The sequence below is a fragment of the Notechis scutatus genome, chromosome 15 (genome assembly GCF_049901735.1).
Source record: "Notechis scutatus isolate UNSWTSFEM ecotype Mainland chromosome 15, rNotScu1.2, whole genome shotgun sequence".
Classification (NCBI taxonomy): Eukaryota; Metazoa; Chordata; class Lepidosauria; order Squamata; family Elapidae; genus Notechis; species Notechis scutatus.
This window is the reverse complement of record NC_142023.1, coordinates 6,619,014-6,637,331: the sequence shown is the minus strand read 5'-3', so window position 1 is coordinate 6,637,331 and position 18,318 is coordinate 6,619,014. Positions and strand designations below refer to the sequence as shown.

The window sequence follows — 18,318 nt, the reverse complement described above, 5'->3', positions numbered from 1 at the left end:
TCTTCCAGGGAAATCTTTGGCATCTTGCTTGGCATCTGATGGGCAGCCAATGTGTTCTCTGGCATCAGGCTTCTTGGAGGGCCGTGTTGTGGTTCACCAGCAGCAGGTGCGGACGGCTGAGGTCTCGGAGAGCGAGGACTCGGATGAGGGTCAGGGATGGGGCCAGGACCATCCGGGGTGCTGTCTTTGGAGATTGTGGAGGCTGGCAGCACTGATGAAGAGGCCCCCGAGGAGCCTGTGCCAAGTGCACGTGCGTGCAGGTCTGCTCGAAGAAAAGAGCAGCTGCAGCAGCACAGGCGACTCAGGAGTAAGGCTGCAAGGTGAGGTGCCCCTCCCTTAAGGCAGGGGTCCCCAACCACCGGTCCGCGGACTGGTACCGGTCCGTGGAACAAGTCCTACCGGGCCGCTGGTTTGCTGGGCGCCGCCATCTTTTTTTGATGAAAAAGTGCTTCCGGTGAGCTTTTCCGGGTAGAAAGCTCACCGGAAGCACTTTTTCATCAAAAAAAGATGGCGGCGCCCAGCTAATGCCGGTACCGGGCCGCGCCATAAAAAAGGTTGGGGATACCGGGCCGCGGCATAAGAAAGGTTGGGGATCACTGCCTTAAGGGATAAAAGCCAGCCCTTGGAGGAGGGGATTCTTTGCGGGAAGCAAAGAAGTTCTTGCACTTCAAGTCTTGCGGAAGTTTGGACTATCCTGGTTTGTGTTTGGAGACTTTTGGTTTGGAATATTTCCTGGCAACTTAATCTAGTGCTTTTGGCATCCTTGAGCAACCTCGGCAAGGCTTGTTCTTATCAGAGACAATTCAATAGCGGAATTCGCAGAGAAGCATTAAATATCCCCTGCTTGGTGTTTGTTTACGGGGAACAAGTTTGGGTCAGAACAGGCTGGATCGCTCGGTGCCTCGAGTCATTTTGCTTCTCTGCTCCTGGGTTATTGCTTCACTCTAGCTTACTTTCCGGGTGGGGGCGGATTAATCTGCACACTCCCTCCCCCGCTTCTGCATGGAGGGAGAGGTTTGAATTGGGCCACCTGGCGGCTGAGTTTTCCAAACTGCAGACCGAGGTGACTGGAAAGAGCCCAGGCTGCGTGAGCCCGATTTGCACACACCTCTCGGCAACGTTTTTTGTCCGCCCCCCACCAACAGGGCTGTGGTTGCATATGGCCCCTGTCCAAGCAGGCGCTGGGAGGCCTCCTTGTGGGAAAGAAGCAACTTCCACCTTTTTTTTTTTTCCTTTTTGTAGCCCAGAGGAAGCTAACTGGTTTGCAGGGAGGAGGGGGCCAGGGAGAATCTGCTAAGGAAGGGCATCCATCCAGGTCTCTCGGCCGGGTTGGGCAGCCAGACGCTGCCCGCCTCGGAGTGAGCAACTGTCCTGCCTTTTGAACTGCAGAGCTGTGTCCCCGGCACCTGGATTGCACCCTTCAGCGGCGGAAGGAGTGTCCCCTGGGGTCCCACGCCTGCGGCCCCTGCCTGCCCCAGTTTGTAGAAGACAGAGAGGGGAGATGCGTAGCCAGGAAAGCGGCGCCCGCAGGTAAGGGGAAGGGGAGGGGTATTCCCGAGGGCCCCCTCTGCGCTTTGGCCTGCCTGGCAGGAGAGTGGTCTCCGGGGGTGCCGCTCCCCACCTTGTTGCAGGGTGGGTGTGGGGCTTTATCTGAACGGCACCAGCTGCAGTGAGCAGAGGGCTGGACTAGAGGACCTCTAAGGCCCCTTCCCAATGCTGTGGCTCTACAGACCACGGGGCGCTGGTGTTCTGCCCGCTCACCCTTAGAAGGCGAGGCGTGGTGTGGGAAGGGAGGGAAGAACAGGCAGCTGGCACCAGGGGGAAGCCGCTTCTGGCGTGACTTGGTGCCAAGCGGCTCCAGATGGTGGGTTATGCAACAGCTCCCCTCGCGAAGGGGTTGTTTTCTCGGCCCCTCGATGGAAGACAACCCCCCCTCCCTTAAAACAGGGGAGGCCTGAGGCTTCTCTGCCCCTGTGCCAGGCAGTTTCCTCCATTCCTCAACCTGCTTGTGCCGAAATGGTTGCAAATGGGTTAGTTTGAAATGGTAAGTTTTGCGATTTTTTTGTTTTTGCTTTTTTCGCTGAGTGTCCTTCCTGTGGGCCCCTCCCTCTCCAGGGCGAAGCTCTCTGGTACCCAACCTAGAAGAAGAGATTGACTTGGTATCCGATGCGGTCTCCAAGCAGGGGAAGAGGCCTCTGCCCCACGGCCAGGAAGGTACGGCTGCCCCAGGCCCTGGAGGCCTGGCACAGAGCAGGGAGAGCATTGTTCATTTTGCAAGGGGGGAGGGCGTCTCTCCTTCCTCTTCCTCCTTCCCTCTGTGCCAATTGGCCCTTCTTCCTCCTCGCCCAGAGACCCCGCTCCCCCCTGGCCCCCACTCCAAGAATGGGGCATCCAAGGCAGAGTCTTCGCAGAGTGGCCGGCGGGGATGGCCAGATACATCGTCCCACCCCCCCAGCACCGAGCTGGTCCACAACCCCCCAGTAGAGTCGACCCACATCTCTACCAACGATGCCCTCGTCCTCGGTGAGCCTCCGCCCAACCTGGGGGGGAGCAAGACCTCAAGATGCTAGTCCTCAGCTGTAGGATGGCTTGGGAAGGCTATCCCATCTTCAGTGGCCGTCTATCTTTGGGGGAGAGGGGTCAGCTGTAAGAGGGCCTGGGGCGGGGCGTACCCGACTGCCCTTCCCTCTCCAAGCCTCTGTCCTCCCTTGCAGGGTTGATCGTCAGCTGCACGGCTGCAGGAGTGGCGGCTCTGGTGGTGGCTCTGATCTGCTGGTGCAGGCAAGTCCTCTGGGGCTGCCCTTGGGCACCGGGGCACAGCAGCGGGCAGAGGGGGGGGGCAACTGACTTCCTTCAAGTCACAGACTTGAGATCCGCCCCAGAGCCCTTCCGCGCTTCCTCCAAATGGAACCTCCCTGGCATCAGCAGTCTATCAGAGGAGGATGCTTTGGGGCGCCCCTGCCAGCTGTTGTGCTGCTTCCCTCACGGACGTCCTCCTCTCCCCGCAGGCTGCAGAAGGAGATCCATCTGGCCCAGAAAGCGGATTATCCAGCAAATAAACTGCCCCAACTCCCTCCCTATGACAAGCTCTCTGTAAGTGCGCCCCTTGGCATGGCGTGCCAGGGGTGGTGGTGCCCAGTTCTTCGGCCAGCCCTGGCTCTTTGGGAGTTGCCTTGTGCCCAGCTTCTCTGTGAGCCTGGCTCTTCTGGTGGCAGGGAGCTCTCTGTGCCCCCATCTGGGCCTGGCTCGTTGGCACCAAGGCCAGGGAACGGCCTTCTGTCCCCCTCCGGGTGCGCAAAGTGCCACCTGCTCCCGGGATGCTGTGTTGGTGGTGCCTGTTCTGCTGGTATGACATGCTCTGCAGTGTGGGCGTCCTCCCTTCTTCCTCTTTCCTTCTAGCCTGGCGATCAGAAGCTGGCACAGAGTGCCCAGATGTACCACTATCAGCACCAGAAGCAGCAGATGCTCTCCATGGAAAAGTGCGTCTTTCAATGCGGTGATGGGTTCGAAGCACTTCAAGAGGGTTGGGTTTCTCTGCCCTCTTCCTGGTTTCTCCTTTGACCCACCTGTGAATAGGGTCCAGAAGATGGGTGGGAGGGAGGCCAGGGGCTCCTTTGGGCAAGGCTGAAAAGAGCTGGCACCCCTGCCCGCTTCTGTCTCCGCTTAGTTGGGGCACAAAGCTGATTGTCAGCCGGGGGCTTTCTAAACAGGTTGGCAGCCTTGGAAAACATCAGGTAAGTCAGGAACCCCTGGATGAAATAAACCTCTGGCAGTCAGGTGTGGAGGAGGTGAGGTGTAGGGATTTGACAGCCAAGCAGTAGCAGGGCCTCTGCCCATTCACCCCTTTTTTTCCTTGGGGCATCCCCAAACAATCTCTGGTCCAGAAGCTCCACAGAAAAAGGCTTCGGGTTGAGATGCTGGCAGTTCTGCCTCAGCTTTGGCCGGAGGTTTTGAAGCCAAAATCTCAGCTGGTGGGGCAGTTAGCTTGGCACGAGGTGGGCTCCTAAGGGAGCAGGTGAGGCAGGGCATCTCACTACATTTGCCCCCTTTCCCCCCCCCCTGGAAATCTGTAGGCATAAGGAGGAAACCAAAGCTCCGGAACCCGTCTCCTCGGACGAAGAGAATGAAGACGGAGACTTCACGGTCTACGAGTGCCCCGGCCTGGCCCCGGTAGGTGTCTCTCTCTCTAGGTGGGGAGGGGGCACAGGCCTTCACCCCCACCCCTCGCTGCCTTGCCCTGTTTCTGACGGAGGAAGCAGGGCAGACCTCTGGGGTTGGCGCATCCTTGGAGCAGGTCGGAGAGACGGGAAGGGAAACGGCTTCCAGGGGTCTCCTTTCCATGCCATGGGGAGTCCGGTTCTCACGGGTTGTGGGGCTGCCCTGCCTGGCCTGAATCCAAGCGGGGACTTATGTGCCCAGAGCACCGTCCTTGCCGGGCAGTGCCATTCCACTCCTCCAGGCAGTGAGTGTGTGACAGTTGTCTCTCTCCCTCTCTCTCTCTCTCCCTCCCTCTCTCTCTCTCTCTCTCTCTCCTCTCTCTCTCTCTCTCTCTCTCTCTCTCTCTCTCTCTCTCTCTCTCTCTCTCTCTCTCTCTCTCTCTCTTCCTCCCTTGCTGGCCACTGCAGACTGGAGAGATGGAAGTGAAAAACCCCCTTTTCGACGACTCCACTCTGCCCGCAAAGCAGCACCCCTGACCGGGAACTGTGGACTGTGCACAAGACCGTCCCGAGGGCTGCCTGACCAATGGCTCTCCTCCGCCCTCCTCCTCCTCCTCCGCCGCAAATTCTTGGCTGAAATAAACCTGCCATTTTGGCAACTCGCTGCTGCTTGCGCTCGGCTTCGCCTTCTCCCCTGCACCGGCCCTTCTCCCGCCTGGCTCCCAGACGTCGGATGTCGGTGAAGAGGCTTTGTGGACTATCTGGACTCCAGAGGGAAAGGGGTCTTGCCCACCTCCTGCCCCCACAATTCCTGCCAGCCTTGGGCAGGGCAAGACCCGCCACGCAAAAAGCAGAGTTCAGAATGGGAGGGCTTCTCTTTTTTCTTTCCTGGTTTTGCAGCCCTCCCCACACCCCCCAGGTTAAAACCCCGGGGCTGGGGAGACCTTGATGCTCGAGGCTTCTCTCTTTGGGAGGGAGCTGCAGCTTCAAAGGAGGGGAAGTGTTCGGACAGGCCCTTCCCCGCCCGGCCAGTTGAGATGACTTGGGAAAGCGGTCCGTGTGCCCATTGAACAGGTGGGAACCCGAGGCTGGAAAAGGTGCATCTCCCCGTGTAGTAAGCCCAGGTCCATTTTATACCGTTTTCAGGACTTTCCCCAAAGGAACTGCATTTTGAGGTGGCTGAGGGTTCATTTGCAGGCTTGCTGGGCAAAATTTTAGTTCTCAGGATGTCAAGGAATGGAAGGAATGTTACAAAACAGCGTTAAGGTCTGCAGAGTGACCTGTCCAAAGATGGGGAGCCCCAGAGCTTCTTCCATTGGGGCAGGCAGACTTCACCCCTTAGTTCTCTCTGGCTGTGCCCACTCTTTTGCCAGTGTGGTGCCCCCTCCTCGCCCTGGCCCAGCCTGAAGGGAGGTGACTTCTATTCTGCCTCCTTGGGCTTTTCCGAGGATTTCATAGCTGTCTGCCAGACTGGCTGACCAAGAGCTGGGACGGCATTGAGCCAAGTTATCTTTTCTTTTTCATTACAACCAGATCCAGAAGGTTGACTTGTTTTATTTCATACCAAATTCAGAAGGTTTCCAAAGTGTTTCTGAATTCCACAATTAAATGGGATGGGTGTTGAAGGGAGAAGAATGAGATTCTTGGTCACCTGTGTTGTCTGCTTTCGGAAGACGCGATATTCCAAGCACTTGATCTCCCCCTCCCTCAAGAATTGTGAGGAGGGGATGAGTTGTGTTAAAGGCTGATTCCTACCCCCCATCTTCGCAAATCCAAAGATATTCATAAACCACCCGGGTAGCTGTAACCAATTTCTCCTTGCCCCTGCTGTGAGGTCTAGAAACTTGATGGAAAACAAGAAAAGGAAAACAAGGTTTCCTGCTCGGGTGCGTAAGTGAAGTTTGCAAAGGGGCATCTGTTTATGCAGTTGGACTAATGGATGGTGGTGCAACTCGCAAGCCGCTTTTTGGAAGTTGGCACCTTGCAAGGTAGGGTGAGTTGGCAGGCACAGAGGGTGGATATTTTATTTTATTTTGGAGATTTGCCAAAAGGCTCAAGAAATCGTGTTTGGGGTGCATTAGAATTGCATCAGCAGCTTCCCTACTCTACCTGCACCTCTATAAGTTTTTGCAAAGGTGCCTCCTCCTTCCCAACAGTGTCTCAAAGAGGGTTTTCTTGGGCCTGAATGGAAGGGCCTGAAACTGCAACCAGAGGGGCCCCCAAGCCTCCATCTGCTGGGACCCCTCGGCTGGGGTCCCCCTATCTGAATCAGAAGAGGAGGGTTTTGGGGGGGGGTGTAGCCAGATATCAGCCAGAGCAGCCATCTTTGTAAGCCGAGAAGAAGAGTCCTGTGTTGCAGGACGAAGAGTTATCAGGGCTGTTTCCAAAACAGCTTTGGGGTGGGGGGACAGGGGAGACCCCTCTGTTTTTTGAGTTTGCACAGCACTTTTGCACTTATCCCGCTGAGTAGTTTATTCCTTACTTTTGTATTTCCAAAGAAGAAGCTGCACACAAGGGAAGGAGACCTGAACTCGGAGCTACAAGTTCCGAGTTGCCTCCTCTACTGCTTGGACTGTGTCCGTTGCTAATATGGAGGGAGGGAGCGGACAGTTTATCCTCCAGCCTTGCTCCAAGTGGGGGGGCTCTAACGGTGCCCCCAGAGCTGCCAGCTCTTAGAGCCCAGAAGCGATAGCGGGCCAAGTGCGGGCAGGGAGGAGAGAATGCCACACAGGGTTCGTTTATTTTTTTCTTTTCTTGTTTTGTTATTTTTGTTTCCAGACCTGTATGGACTGTGTTTAATAAATTTTATTAAATGACCAATTCTCAAGCTAGATCTCTGATGCTTCTTTGGTGCCCTGTGGCTTTAAAGGAACTGTTTTCTTCCTGAATTTAGGGCTACCTTAAAGAAACGTATGTCTGTCCTCACGGCGTCTATCCTTGGGGGAACCTGCGGCCATGTTGGTTTGAGCCCCAAATTATTCTGTGTCTGGGAATATCTGGGAAGTATTTGGAGAAATGCAGATAAGGGCTCTCAGCCTCCTCATGTGGTGTCTTTAATATTCTTTTGCAGGATGTGAATAGGACCAAAGGTCTCATCTAAAGATTTTTTGGGGAGGACACACAGGCTGATTCTCCAAGATGGCTCGGAGACCATCCAGGTCTGCGGGGTGGTGGCCAGCATTGTGGCCAGTGGTCACTCTGCCCCCCCTTACCCCATTAGGACAGGCAAACCAACTGCTTAGCTCAGCCTTCCTGCTTTGGAATGGGACAACTTGCTATATAGCAAAGTCGCAGCAAACTCGCCACAGCCAACTCACTGCAACCAACTCACCACTGGACAGCTTCTCACGGCCAACTTGCCACAGGCCAACTCGCCACAGGACAATTTGCCAATTCGATTTCCTGATTTAAAATAAATAAAGACAATTTTTAATTTTTGCCATTCCCATTTCATTCGGTCCCCCTCTCCTTTTGCATCCTTTCTTTAAGGTTTCCATTCCACCATTTCTTTGATATTAGTGTAACTCTTGTCCGCAGTCAGTTTTTCTGTGGCGAGGTTGCTGTGGTGATCTGTCCCGCAACAAACAAAACGTCAAAGAGTTTTATGCAAGTCAATCGCACTCTGCACATATTTTGAGGAAGATAATTTACTATTAAGGGGGGTTATTTTCTTAAATAGGAAAAGAATATTCAAGTAATCCGATTAAACATTCAGGCAATTCAAGTTAGGATTGGAGCAGTGCGCGATGCTCGGTGCTGATGAAAGAAATAATTATTTTGACTCTGTAAAGGTAGAAAGATCCAAGAGGAAGGAAGGAAGATTTATAGCAGCAGCAGCAGCACCCTTGTGTGTCAAGTTGTCCACCAGGGGGGCTCACAGGCCTTTCTGGACCCCAGTTTCAAACCCTGATCCTGCTCTTAAAGATCCCTTTTTTAAAACGCTCCCAGCGATTGCCCTGTTAAATCTTTCTTTCTGGATGCTGGCAGTTTAGAGTGTCATTTAAATTCCTCCAAGGTAGCATATTGCACGGGGGATTTTCTCCCCACTCCACCCCAGCCCTGCAAAGTAGGTCAGCGTAAGATTAGGATTAGCGGATCCCTTTTAGACTGGGGGAGGGGGGTGGAAGGGGAGGGAAAGTTGGGGGAATTAAAAACGGGTCTCTCTCGAGGTGGGGTGGGGGGCTTCCAACTGGGCACCGGGTTCAGTCCAGTGGTTTTTCGGGAGAATGAATGGGCACCCGCTCCGTAGGGATCCAGTGGGACCGCTAGAGGGAGCTGATGGCAAACACGAGGCTGGCACCGGATTGGCTCTGTGCCAAGAAAGGGCCAGATTTCACCAGAGGCGGAATGAAAAGGACGTGAAGCGATGATGTTCACAGGATGTGGGGAGCACGTGGGACTCGGAGGGCTGAGGGAGGACCGAGATCCAGTCTGGAGCATCCGGCACTGTGGCCAGGGGTCACTCTGCCTCCCCTCCCCTGTTAGGCCAGGCAAACTGGCTATCTAGCTCAGCCATCTTGCTTGGCCGCTGCTCACCCACCTCCTGGCGAAAGATGAGGCTGAAGTCAAGGGACTCTCTCCCTGAGGGTGCCCAGAGGATGGGTGTCTCCCCGCTGCCAAACCAGGCGCTGTAACCACTGCACCCGCTGGCCCCTTGCTTAAGACAAGGAGGGGCACTGAGGTTTCTAGCTTCCTTTCCTGCCAGCTTCACTTGGGTAAACAGGAAAAGGTTTACGGCCAGGCTGATCTTCTGTTTCGCGCCTTTCTCTGCTGCTGGAATGGCTTTCCCCTCTGCCGCTGCCTCCCGTGTGTGGCATTCGATGTGGGTTCAACTACAGATCCCATCTTCCGTCCCAGAATGGGTGGTACAGGGTGACGGAGCTTGCTGGGGTAACAGAGAAGAAATGAAGCTTGAGCAAAGAAGGAAGGGAGGGAGGAAAGGAAGTTGAAGGAAAGAGAACAAAAGAATAAGAAGGGAGGGTAATTGGGGAAAGGCGGGGGGCCCTGTGGGTGGGCCCTGGTGCAAATGGAGGGTCTCTTACTGGTCGGTGCCAAAGGTGGGCAGCTCTGGGGCAGGAGAGGAGCCACAGACAGTCTGGCTGCCCCAGAGACAATCCTGGCTTCAGAGGCTGATGCCGCTAGTAATCCCAAAACCAGCGCTTCAGGTCCGGGTATAGTTTCTCCAAGGGCAAGCGAGGGTACTCCCGGCAGATGGAACAGAACCGTTCCTGCCAGTCCTGGTGGAGTCTGACCGTGTAGTTCCGCTTCCAGGCAAAGAAGCTCCGGTAGTGGCTTTCGTTCATGGTGGTCAAGAAAGTGGCCAGGTCCTTGGCTGAGCTGAAGTCATCCACGTGGATAAAGGCATTGGCCGGGATGAACTGCTGGTAGTTGGCGCGGGAGGGGCCCAGGACGATGGGCACAGAGCCGGCGAGGAAGGCGTTCCTCCACAGCTTCTCCGTGATGTAGTCCCGGTGGATGGAGTTCTCGAAGGCCAGGTAGAACCTGTACTTGGAGATGGTTGGCAGCAAACAGTCTGGGCACAGCGGCTTCCTGTTGGCCTTTCCGAACACATCGATTCTGAGGTGCCTGGACAAGTTGTAGAACATCGCTGCCCTGGCTTGGGAGTGCTGATAGTTGCTGATCACCCAGGACACTAAGCCGGTTTTCTCGGGGATCTCCACCACATCCAGCGAGTGAGGCACTAGCTCCCCATAGGGGATGAAGAGGTCAGCGTCTCGCCTGTACGAGAGGACCCAGTTCCATTCCTTCCCCGTCCAGCCCTCCAGGGCTTTGGTGTTGCTTGGAGACTCCAGGGAGACCCAAACCCACTTTTGCCAAGGGTGGGCCTTGGACAGTGGAAGGCCCTGTCTTTGATACTGGAGTTCCCAGTGATGGAACACCACAACGTCTGCTTGGATGAACAGGCTCCGGTTTGTGGTCAGTTGGCAGCCTGTGATGCCGTAGAGCCTGGAGCAGACATCACCGGTCAGGTTTGGGGCTGCCCCGAAGGGCCAGCTCCAGATCAGGAGGGTCAAAGTGCTGTTCTGCCTTGAAAATCTTGGAGGGTTATCGGACAACTTGAAGAGAAGCGGGGCATTCCAGAACAGGACGATGCCAAGGAGAGATGCGCTTGCCCAGATCTTTGCCATGGGGGCCATCAAGTGGAAAAGTGACTAGCAACACAACTACTGCTTTTACGTTAGCAGCTGGCTTGAGGAACTGCGGTTGCTCGACCCTCTTCCTTCCTTTGTCCCAACAGTTCTGCAAGAGAGACAGAAGAGGTTAGGGTGCTCAACGGATTGCAAAATATCCCCCGTTGCATTAAAGGAAGTATGGAGCAGCTCGGAAGTCTCTCGTTCCGGCCCTTCCCTGACCCCAAGGAGGCTGGGGGTTTATGAAACCTTAGCCTGACACAAAGTGAGATCGGAGTCTTGGGTGTTGTTAAAGTTGGAAGGGATGGAAGAGACTGCAAAACTTTTCAGCTTCAGCGGTGTTACCACCACCTGCAGTGACGCCGCAGTGACACCAACTGCTATGCCTTTGGGAAACATGGAGCATTGTAATGCAAGTAATATTTCATGAACTATATTTCTGTCTCACATTGGCTACAAACAAATACAATCTCTCTCTACCCGCCCCTCATATCTCTTAAGCCAAGACTCAAAGAGGAGATAAAAGTTGATCCCTGGGTACTGGTGAAAAAAGAGTGGTGTCTGAGGGACATAAAAACAGAGGATGGGTCCAAGCAGGGAGAACAAGGAAGAGAAACCCCCCAAACTCTGAAAAAAAAAACCTCAGTTTCTCTCTCCTACAACCTTCCCATTATCATCCAACCAACATTACAATCTATTATTTGGAAGAGGGTTAGAAAATTGAGTGGGTTTTTTTTTTAGGTTCAGTGGGATGTAAACTCTGGTATTTTGAGGATGTTTTGATCTGAATTGCTTTCACTTCTCACTTAGCCAGATTTTGTTCTGGAGGTTAAATAGAGAGAAAATCACAATACCCGAAAGCAGGCTGTCCATGAAGTGGGGGCAGGGGAGCTTTAGAGTTTTCTATTCTGGAAAAGGAATTTGTGGAGAGGTATCTGAGCAGAACTCTTTATTAACAAGACATCTGATAGTCATACTAATTGTGCAGATTCTGGCTTCTTTAGTTGATAAGGTTTTCTTTTTTTCATTTGCGTTCCTCTCCCTACCTATTCTGTTTTTTGGCTGAAACATATTTTTGCATGCTGTGCACTTCTATCTAAACGCCGTACAACGAAAGCCAATGCGTGGTGCGGTATAAACAATGAGCAAACGTGAACAATGTAATGATCAGTTCAGGACAGTCTGCCTTAATTTAACTGGCATCCAAACCTCCACTGTAAAGAGAAACCTTAAGATTCACAAAGGTCCGGTGGAGAAAAAATAAAATAAAATAAATGTTTTAAGGACCTTTAAAAACCTTTAAATATCAGTCTCCAAGGAAAAGTTGCGGGGAGCCAATATTGAAGCCAGATGAGAAATGTTTGAAGTCTGCGGTGGTCCTTCTAATCCCAACAACAACACTGGTTGCGCAAAAGAAGATGAATCGCTGTGCAAGGAACGGAGGTTTCTGCCCAAAGTGGCAGAGGCTGGCTCCCTTGCCGAGCAAGAACTGAAGAAGAGGAAGGGAAGGGCTCTTTCCAGGGATGCCAAAGTGATTCCAATCCAGTTTGAAGGACTTGCCGCTTTAAAAAATGCTTTCTTGGTTTGGTTGGAATGCCCCAGTGCAGCAGGCACTCAGGAGCACCTGGGTCGCTGCTCAATGCTTGCCTTTCAGTGGTTTCCCCTAATGTGGTGGGGACAGAAAGGGGCCACTTCCTTCAAACTGGGACGGTGAGGGAGAGGAGAGCCAACGGCGTCAGCTGGTGCTCCATTCAAAATCCAAGAAAGAAATACTTAGACTCCGTTAATCAGAGAAAAGATACCTTTTCCTGGAAATCAAGTGGTAGCAACAGAAGAATTCTGAATCTGAGAAAATGGGCGCATAAATCACATATACAAAGTGATGGCAACGTTCCCACCCTCAATAGTTCAATTGGCTCATCCAGTTAAAAGTTGTCTATATCATCATGTGGGCATCTCCAGGTGGTGGTGAGGCTTCTGTCCTTGACCTTGACATAGTTTGATAAAGGGTTGCAGCTGCGCATAGCATAGGATAGAAACCTAAGCAAGAATGTACCCCCCCCGCCCCCGCTTTTATACAGTTCTGGTTTGTAACACCTCCAGCTCACTTCCCATAACCATTCCCCCCCCTCCCCCCACCGTTACTTATGACAGCCGAAAGAAGCAAAGCAAAGGGAGAAAAATCTTGAAGGCTGACAAACGGTGAGCTTTGCAAGTGGGTTGGCAAGCTGGTGCCAATCAAACCCAGCTATGATTAGGAATCAGATTTTAGCCAGGAGCCTGAAAGGCATCTGGACTGGGACTTCCCACAGGGGTGCTCAAGACAGTTGCTTGAAGTCTTGCAGAACTATCTACTGAATATCTCTAAATATGTTTTTCTCTCTGCTTGCTGATGCCAACCCACATTTGCGTATGCCACCGACTCCTCCAGACACAAAGCGGCTCTGTGCCTCAAAACGCGAAATGCAATAAAAAGCACCTCAGGAATAAAGCTCATAAGGATCACAACCCCCTTCGAGGGGCCTTCCTCTATGTCCTCTGGGGCAGAACTGTTTAAAACTTTTTCTGGAGGGCACAGAGAGGGAGAGGGCTGCTCCAGAACTAGGGTTGTGCATGTTGAAATATGGGCGGTTATGAGAAGAAAATGGTGTCTCTGCATTCCTGAATTCAGATGCCGACAGGTTCTTCACCCCCACCCACCCCCCGACAAAAGCTGTGGACCCCTAAAGACAGATTAAACCCAAACAGGAAATGATGGCAGGAATTCATGATTAATAAGAAGAAAATACGAAGCAAGCAGACGATACGAACCGTGGCAGGAACGAGGCAGCCTGAAAGAATCTTCTGAGTAAACTTTAGTAATCTTGTGAGTTGGTACAACTGCCCAATGACCACAGTTCATTTATTCCTAATATAAGAACATTTCGTTAACTTTCTCCAGCTGGTTGATTGGCTGATTCACTTGAGATATTTTATGGGCACCAGGCGATGTAGCTGCTTCTAGTAATTCTGAAAGTGCCCTGAGTTTAAGGAAGCTGATCTTTCATATCCTTCCAGCAACTAAAATCAGTGCTCTTCTAACTAGCACTTCAAACGAACTATTTTCATCAAACATATTTCAGGAAATAAATCAAAAGGAGAAAATGACAAGTGTTTGCATCAATGGTGGGCAACGAAGAGAACATCCTTTTTGAAATGCAGACTAAAAACTGCCAAATGGGGTTCATCCTTGAAACAGTGAAAACGAATTTAATTTTAATCTTAATTTTAAACTATAAAAGGGATTGGATTAAGAGAAATTTACCCGTGTCTCTGCCCAGAGAGTTAAACTTTAGATTTTTAAAATACGAATTTAAGATTTTAAAATATTTATATAGCCCTTCCAAAATTTAAAAAAAATGAAACTGTTGCTACTTCAGCTAAAACATCTGGAAACATATTGAATTTGAAATCTATTCTTATAAGGTCTGTTTTGGGGACGGGTGGTAGCAGCAAGTGGCGAAGAGCTGTAGGAGCAAAAATTTTTGTCAGAATGGTTAGTGGGAAGGACAAAAGGTAGAGGAAACACAATGGAAATTCTTTAAAAAACAAAAAGGCGTTCATTTTGTTTCATTTCAATACTTATCTTCATCAGAAATCGCTGATGAATGAAAATTTAGTAATGATATCATAATGATATCATAAATCAGAGCCATTTAAAACTCCATTCCAAACGATACGGATTTATTAATTGAGTGAAAACTAGCATGAACTTAGGACAGAAAGACAGAAATGCTTTCCTTACTCTACATAACAACCAATAATTGTCTAAAGTCCTGTTCGTTCTGTTCCACCTTTGCTCAGGGCTCCCTGGCAATGCCCGCCATAAATGGCATACATGCACAGCCTGGCCATAAATGGCATAAATGAGCTTACCGGTGCCGCCCTGGTTCTGTCCTGCTCTTGCTCTGGAAGATCGATCTGAGCGGAGGCGAGGCGGAAGGCAAAAGAGGCACTTGTGGTCTCTGCTGCTTTTCAAAAGAAAGCCGCCCCTGAAGCTTTTCACACCTTGGTCAGACTCAGCTGTATTGCGGGAAGTTTCTCTCTTTCTTCTTCTTCTCTCTCTCTCTCTCTCTCTCCCCCCAAACCACATCTGGGACAGCTGCCTAAATGGCTGAGCAGTGCCCCCCCTGACTCTGCCAGAGGGGAGGATGCAGCTGAGTTTCCTGGCCTCCTTCTGTTGGGTGAACGCAGACGCTCCCGCGGAGCTCCCCTTCAAAAGGGCCCGTTTTCCCGCGCAAATTCCTGCCACCAGACCTGGCATGAGCAGCCACTTAGTTTGCCTCTGGAAAGAGACCTGGGGCATAAAAGCCAAAGGAGAACTGGGCAGTGGTGGCCCAGCTCAGTGCCAGCTGCAGGTCTGGCTTTGACACCCAACACCTGGCGCACAGAGGCAACTTTCCGGCTGTCCCCCACAACAGCTCAGGGTTTTATTTCCACCAAAGTCTTAAATTTCCACTGCCCTTTTCTCCCTTCTTGACTTCAGCTGGGCTGTACCAGAGCCTGAAATGGCCTTTATCTCGCATTTGGGTAACTTTTGTCATGCTGGGTGGGGATAATGGAAGGTGTAATCCGGCTGAAGGGTTTAAGGCAGTGGTCGCCAACCAGTGGGCCGGGGACCACTGATGGTCCGCGAGAAAATTTTGGTGGTCCGCAGAGAAATGTCACCCCCAAAGCAATTAATCCAGGCTGTGCGGGAACACAAGGCTTGCGTCGCTTGCATTGTGAACAACATGAGGTAGTGAGGGGAGGGGGAGAAGGGCGGAGAGGGGGAACTTGCCCCACTCACCCCATGCGCCTGGCCTGGGCTGCTTCTTTCCGCTTCTTTCTTCTGCTTTTGGCTGCAAGCAAAGAGCAGAAAAGTCTTTTTCCTCCCCCAAACTCTGCCAGAACTGAGTCTTTGGGACCTTACAAGGCCTCCTGCCCCAGCGAGGCTGTGCCGGCAAAGACTCATTTCTGGCGGAGTTTGGGGGAGAGAAAGAAAGACTTCTGCTGCTTCTGCTGCTTTCCTTGCATGAAGCCAAAAGTCTCTCTCTCTCTCTTTCTCTCCCCCCCGAGAACGGAGCTGGAGATGGTATCCTGTGATCCCAAATAAAGAATGATCGATCAGTAGGAAAACAGGGTGGGGAATTTTCCTGCAGACTTTTTGGGGGATTTTCCCAGGGTCTCTGGTCCGCGGGATTTAAAATTATGAGTTTGGTGGTCCCTGAAGTCCAAAAGGTTGGTGACCCCTGGTTTAAGGTACAGGTGTAGCACAGCAGATGGTCTCAGCAGCTGCACCCCCCCCCCGGGGCTCCTTTGGGGTTTACAACCCCAGGAAAACGCCTGTCAGGGAACTGGGCAGCCAGTTTCAGAGACGCCAACACAAAACCACTTTTATATAACACTGAATAATTTAAGTGAGGCCAACAGGTGAATCAACAGACCAGTGACCTCATGAGGTAAGTCACAGAGACCATGAGGCAAAAAAGGCGGGAAACAAGGAAACGCCCCCCCTTGTCACTCAGCAACCAATCAGAGCTCATGCAGCGGCCAGCTCTCCTCCACCAATTGGCTACCGCCGTTGTCTTTTTACTTCTCGTCCAGCTATTAAATTTTAAATATCTCAATGAGGCCAAATTCTGGGCTGAAAGAAACAGTGTGGAATCGGCATTTATTTTAATCCAGCCAGCATTGAAGAGAAGTTTTTTTTTTTTAAAAGATAAAAATAAAAACCCACAATAATCATCATCAACATCTGCAATTCTGACGTTTCTCTCCAGGTGGAGCTCTTGCCCCTGTCCTGGGCTCTCTCGGTATCCCAGCCTCTTCAGTGTGTTTGTGTGACGGGCTAACCCACAACGCCGAGGCCCGGGCAAGGCGGCTCCAATGTCCCAGAGGGCCCCCTTTCGTTGCATGCAGAAAGGAGGCAATGACAACCGGAGCCACGGAGTCCTCTGGCGGCTCTTGGAAAAGGAGAAGCCATCTCTCGGATTTGAAGCCCCTTCGCCAAATCCCCTCGGCTGCTAGGAGGCCCCTTTAAATGCCAGGGAAGGGAAAGGCGAGGACTGTCCTACATTTCCCAGCAGCCCACGGCAGGCGGAAGGAATTGTGGGAACTGAAGTCCTTGGCGAATCTGCCCTCCTCAGCCTGCCCAACCCCCGAGAAGGGCCTGTGCCCACCACCCCCTGCTTCTCCTCCGTCGGCCTCCTCCCCGAGGGAGGGGAAAATGTGCCAGGAGACCCTTTGGCTTCTTCCAGGGGAAAAAAAATAGACCCCTGCAACATCTGGAAGCTGGAGTCCAGCAGCAACCCACCGAAAACCCCTGGGCACCATATAGTGGGGTGATGGGGGTGTCTCCTGTGTCCTGTACATGGAGGCTCGCTCCATTTTGTACTGGTTGCTGAGCTGCTTTTCACTGGGCCGCTCGTCCTGCATCGCCCTGGGGCTCTGCGGGCAATAGCCAGATGCTTCCAGCTTGCAGGAAGCTTTCGGAGGGATGAGCGGTGCCGGGCTTCTGCAGATTGCCTCTGCGCCTACCACCGAGCCCTGGTTTGACCGTCCTGGATGGAATAGGCCCCAGTTCCTCGGGATCACCTGCCCTGTTGCTGTCTGTCACCTGCAAATCCGCCAGCTTGTCCTTTAACAAGATACAAACAAGATAAAAACCTTGAATTACGCCATCTTCAGTCTGATTTAAGTATGGTATATAAAATCATACATTGCAATGTCCTACCTGTCAATGAATACTTCAGCTTCAACCATAAAAACACAAGAGCAAACAATAGATACAAACTCAAGGTTAACCGCACCAAACTTGATTGCAGGAAATACGACTTCAGCAACAGAGCGGTCAATGTCTGGAATACTCTACCTGACTCTGGGGTTTCTTCCCCAAACCCAAAAAACTAACTTTAGACTGTCTACTATTGACCTCACCCCTTTCCTAAGAGGTCTGTAGGGGGGCATGTATAAGCGCACCAATCGTGCCTACCGTCCCTGTCCTATTGTTTCTTTTATTTTTCTTATATGTATCCATTTCATGTATTCATAACTATGTATACACTTATACTTATTATCCTGTAAACAATTGACAAATGAAATAAATAAATAAATAAAATAAAATAAATACTTGCGGGTGCAGAAGCGAAGGAAGAAAGGAAGGAAAGAAGGAAGGAAAGGAAGGAAAGGGAAGGAAGGAAAGAAGGAAGGAAAGAAGAAAGGAAAGAAGGAAGAAGGAAGGAAGGAAAGGGAAGGAAGGGAAGGGAAGGAAGGAAAGAAGGAAGGAAAGAAGGAAGAAGGAAGGAAAGAAGAAAGGAAAGAAAGAAGGAAAGAAGGGAAGGAAGGAAAGGGAAGGAAGGAAGGAAGGAAGGAAGGAAGGAAGAAAGGAAGAAGGAAGAAGGAAGGAAAGAAGGAAGAAGGAAAGGGAAGGAAGGAAAGAAGGAAGGAAAGAAGGAAGAAGGAAAGAAAGAAGAAAGGAAAGAAGGAAAGGAAGGAAAGGGAAGGAAGGAAAGGAAAGAAGGAAGAAGGAAGGAAAGAAGGAAAGGAAGGAAAGGGGAGGAAGGGGAGGAAGGAAAGAAGGACGGAAAGAAGAAAGGAAAGAAGGAAGGAAAGAAGAAAGGAAAAAAGGAAGAAGGAAGGAAATAAGGAAAGGAAGGAAAGGGAAGGAAGGAAAGAAGAAAGGAAAGAAGGAAGAAGGAAGGAAGGAAAGAAGGAAGGAAGGAAAGAAGGGAGGACAGAAGGAGGGCTGCCGCTTTAAGAACCGGGGCCGAGCCCCGCCGAGGTTGGAGGCGGCGCTGGGCTCGCCGGCGTTGCGGCGGAGAGCGGAGCGTCTCGACCGGCCGGGGCTGCGCGGCGCCTCCTCGGGAGTAGGTGCTGTGCGGGAGCTGGGCCAAGGCCCGCCGCCGCCCCCCTCCCTCCCCTCCATCCCTCCCTCCCTGCCTGCCTGCCTCCCGGGCGGGTGTGTGCGAGGCTCTGCCCGCCTCCAACCC

At 51.9% G+C, this 18,318-nt stretch overlaps 2 protein-coding genes across 3 annotated transcripts in view; one reads left to right on the top strand and one right to left on the bottom strand.

Moving 5' to 3' along the window:
• Positions 1–6,984, top strand: part of NPDC1 (neural proliferation, differentiation and control 1) — a 15,064-nt gene extending 8,080 nt beyond the window's left edge. Inside the window, exons 2-9 of one of the 2 annotated variants that reach the window (XM_087943921.1) lie at positions 1,390–1,530; positions 2,116–2,214; positions 2,350–2,523; positions 2,715–2,781; positions 3,009–3,093; positions 3,400–3,479; positions 4,074–4,170; positions 4,626–6,984. In XM_087943921.1, the coding sequence (XP_087800047.1) occupies positions 1,390–1,530; positions 2,116–2,214; positions 2,350–2,523; positions 2,715–2,781; positions 3,009–3,093; positions 3,400–3,479; positions 4,074–4,170; positions 4,626–4,694 (812 nt within the window). In that variant the 3' untranslated portion in view covers positions 4,695–6,984. Of the gene's footprint in view, positions 1–1,389; positions 1,531–2,085; positions 2,215–2,349; positions 2,524–2,714; positions 2,782–3,008; positions 3,094–3,399; positions 3,480–4,073; positions 4,171–4,625 lie in introns of both variants that reach the window. The other variant, XM_087943920.1, reaches the window with a different exon arrangement.
• Positions 6,985–7,792: 808 nt separating this feature from the next.
• On the bottom strand, positions 7,793–13,202 carry FUT7 (fucosyltransferase 7). The gene is made up of 2 exons (XM_087943919.1): positions 13,121–13,202; positions 7,793–10,418 (listed from the first exon to the last, which is right to left on the bottom strand). The coding sequence occupies exon 2, from the start codon at positions 10,313–10,315 to the stop codon at positions 9,296–9,298; it is 1,020 nt and encodes a 339-aa protein (XP_087800045.1). The 5' UTR covers positions 10,316–10,418; positions 13,121–13,202; the 3' UTR covers positions 7,793–9,295.
• Between the last annotated feature and the right edge of the window lie 5,116 nt (positions 13,203–18,318).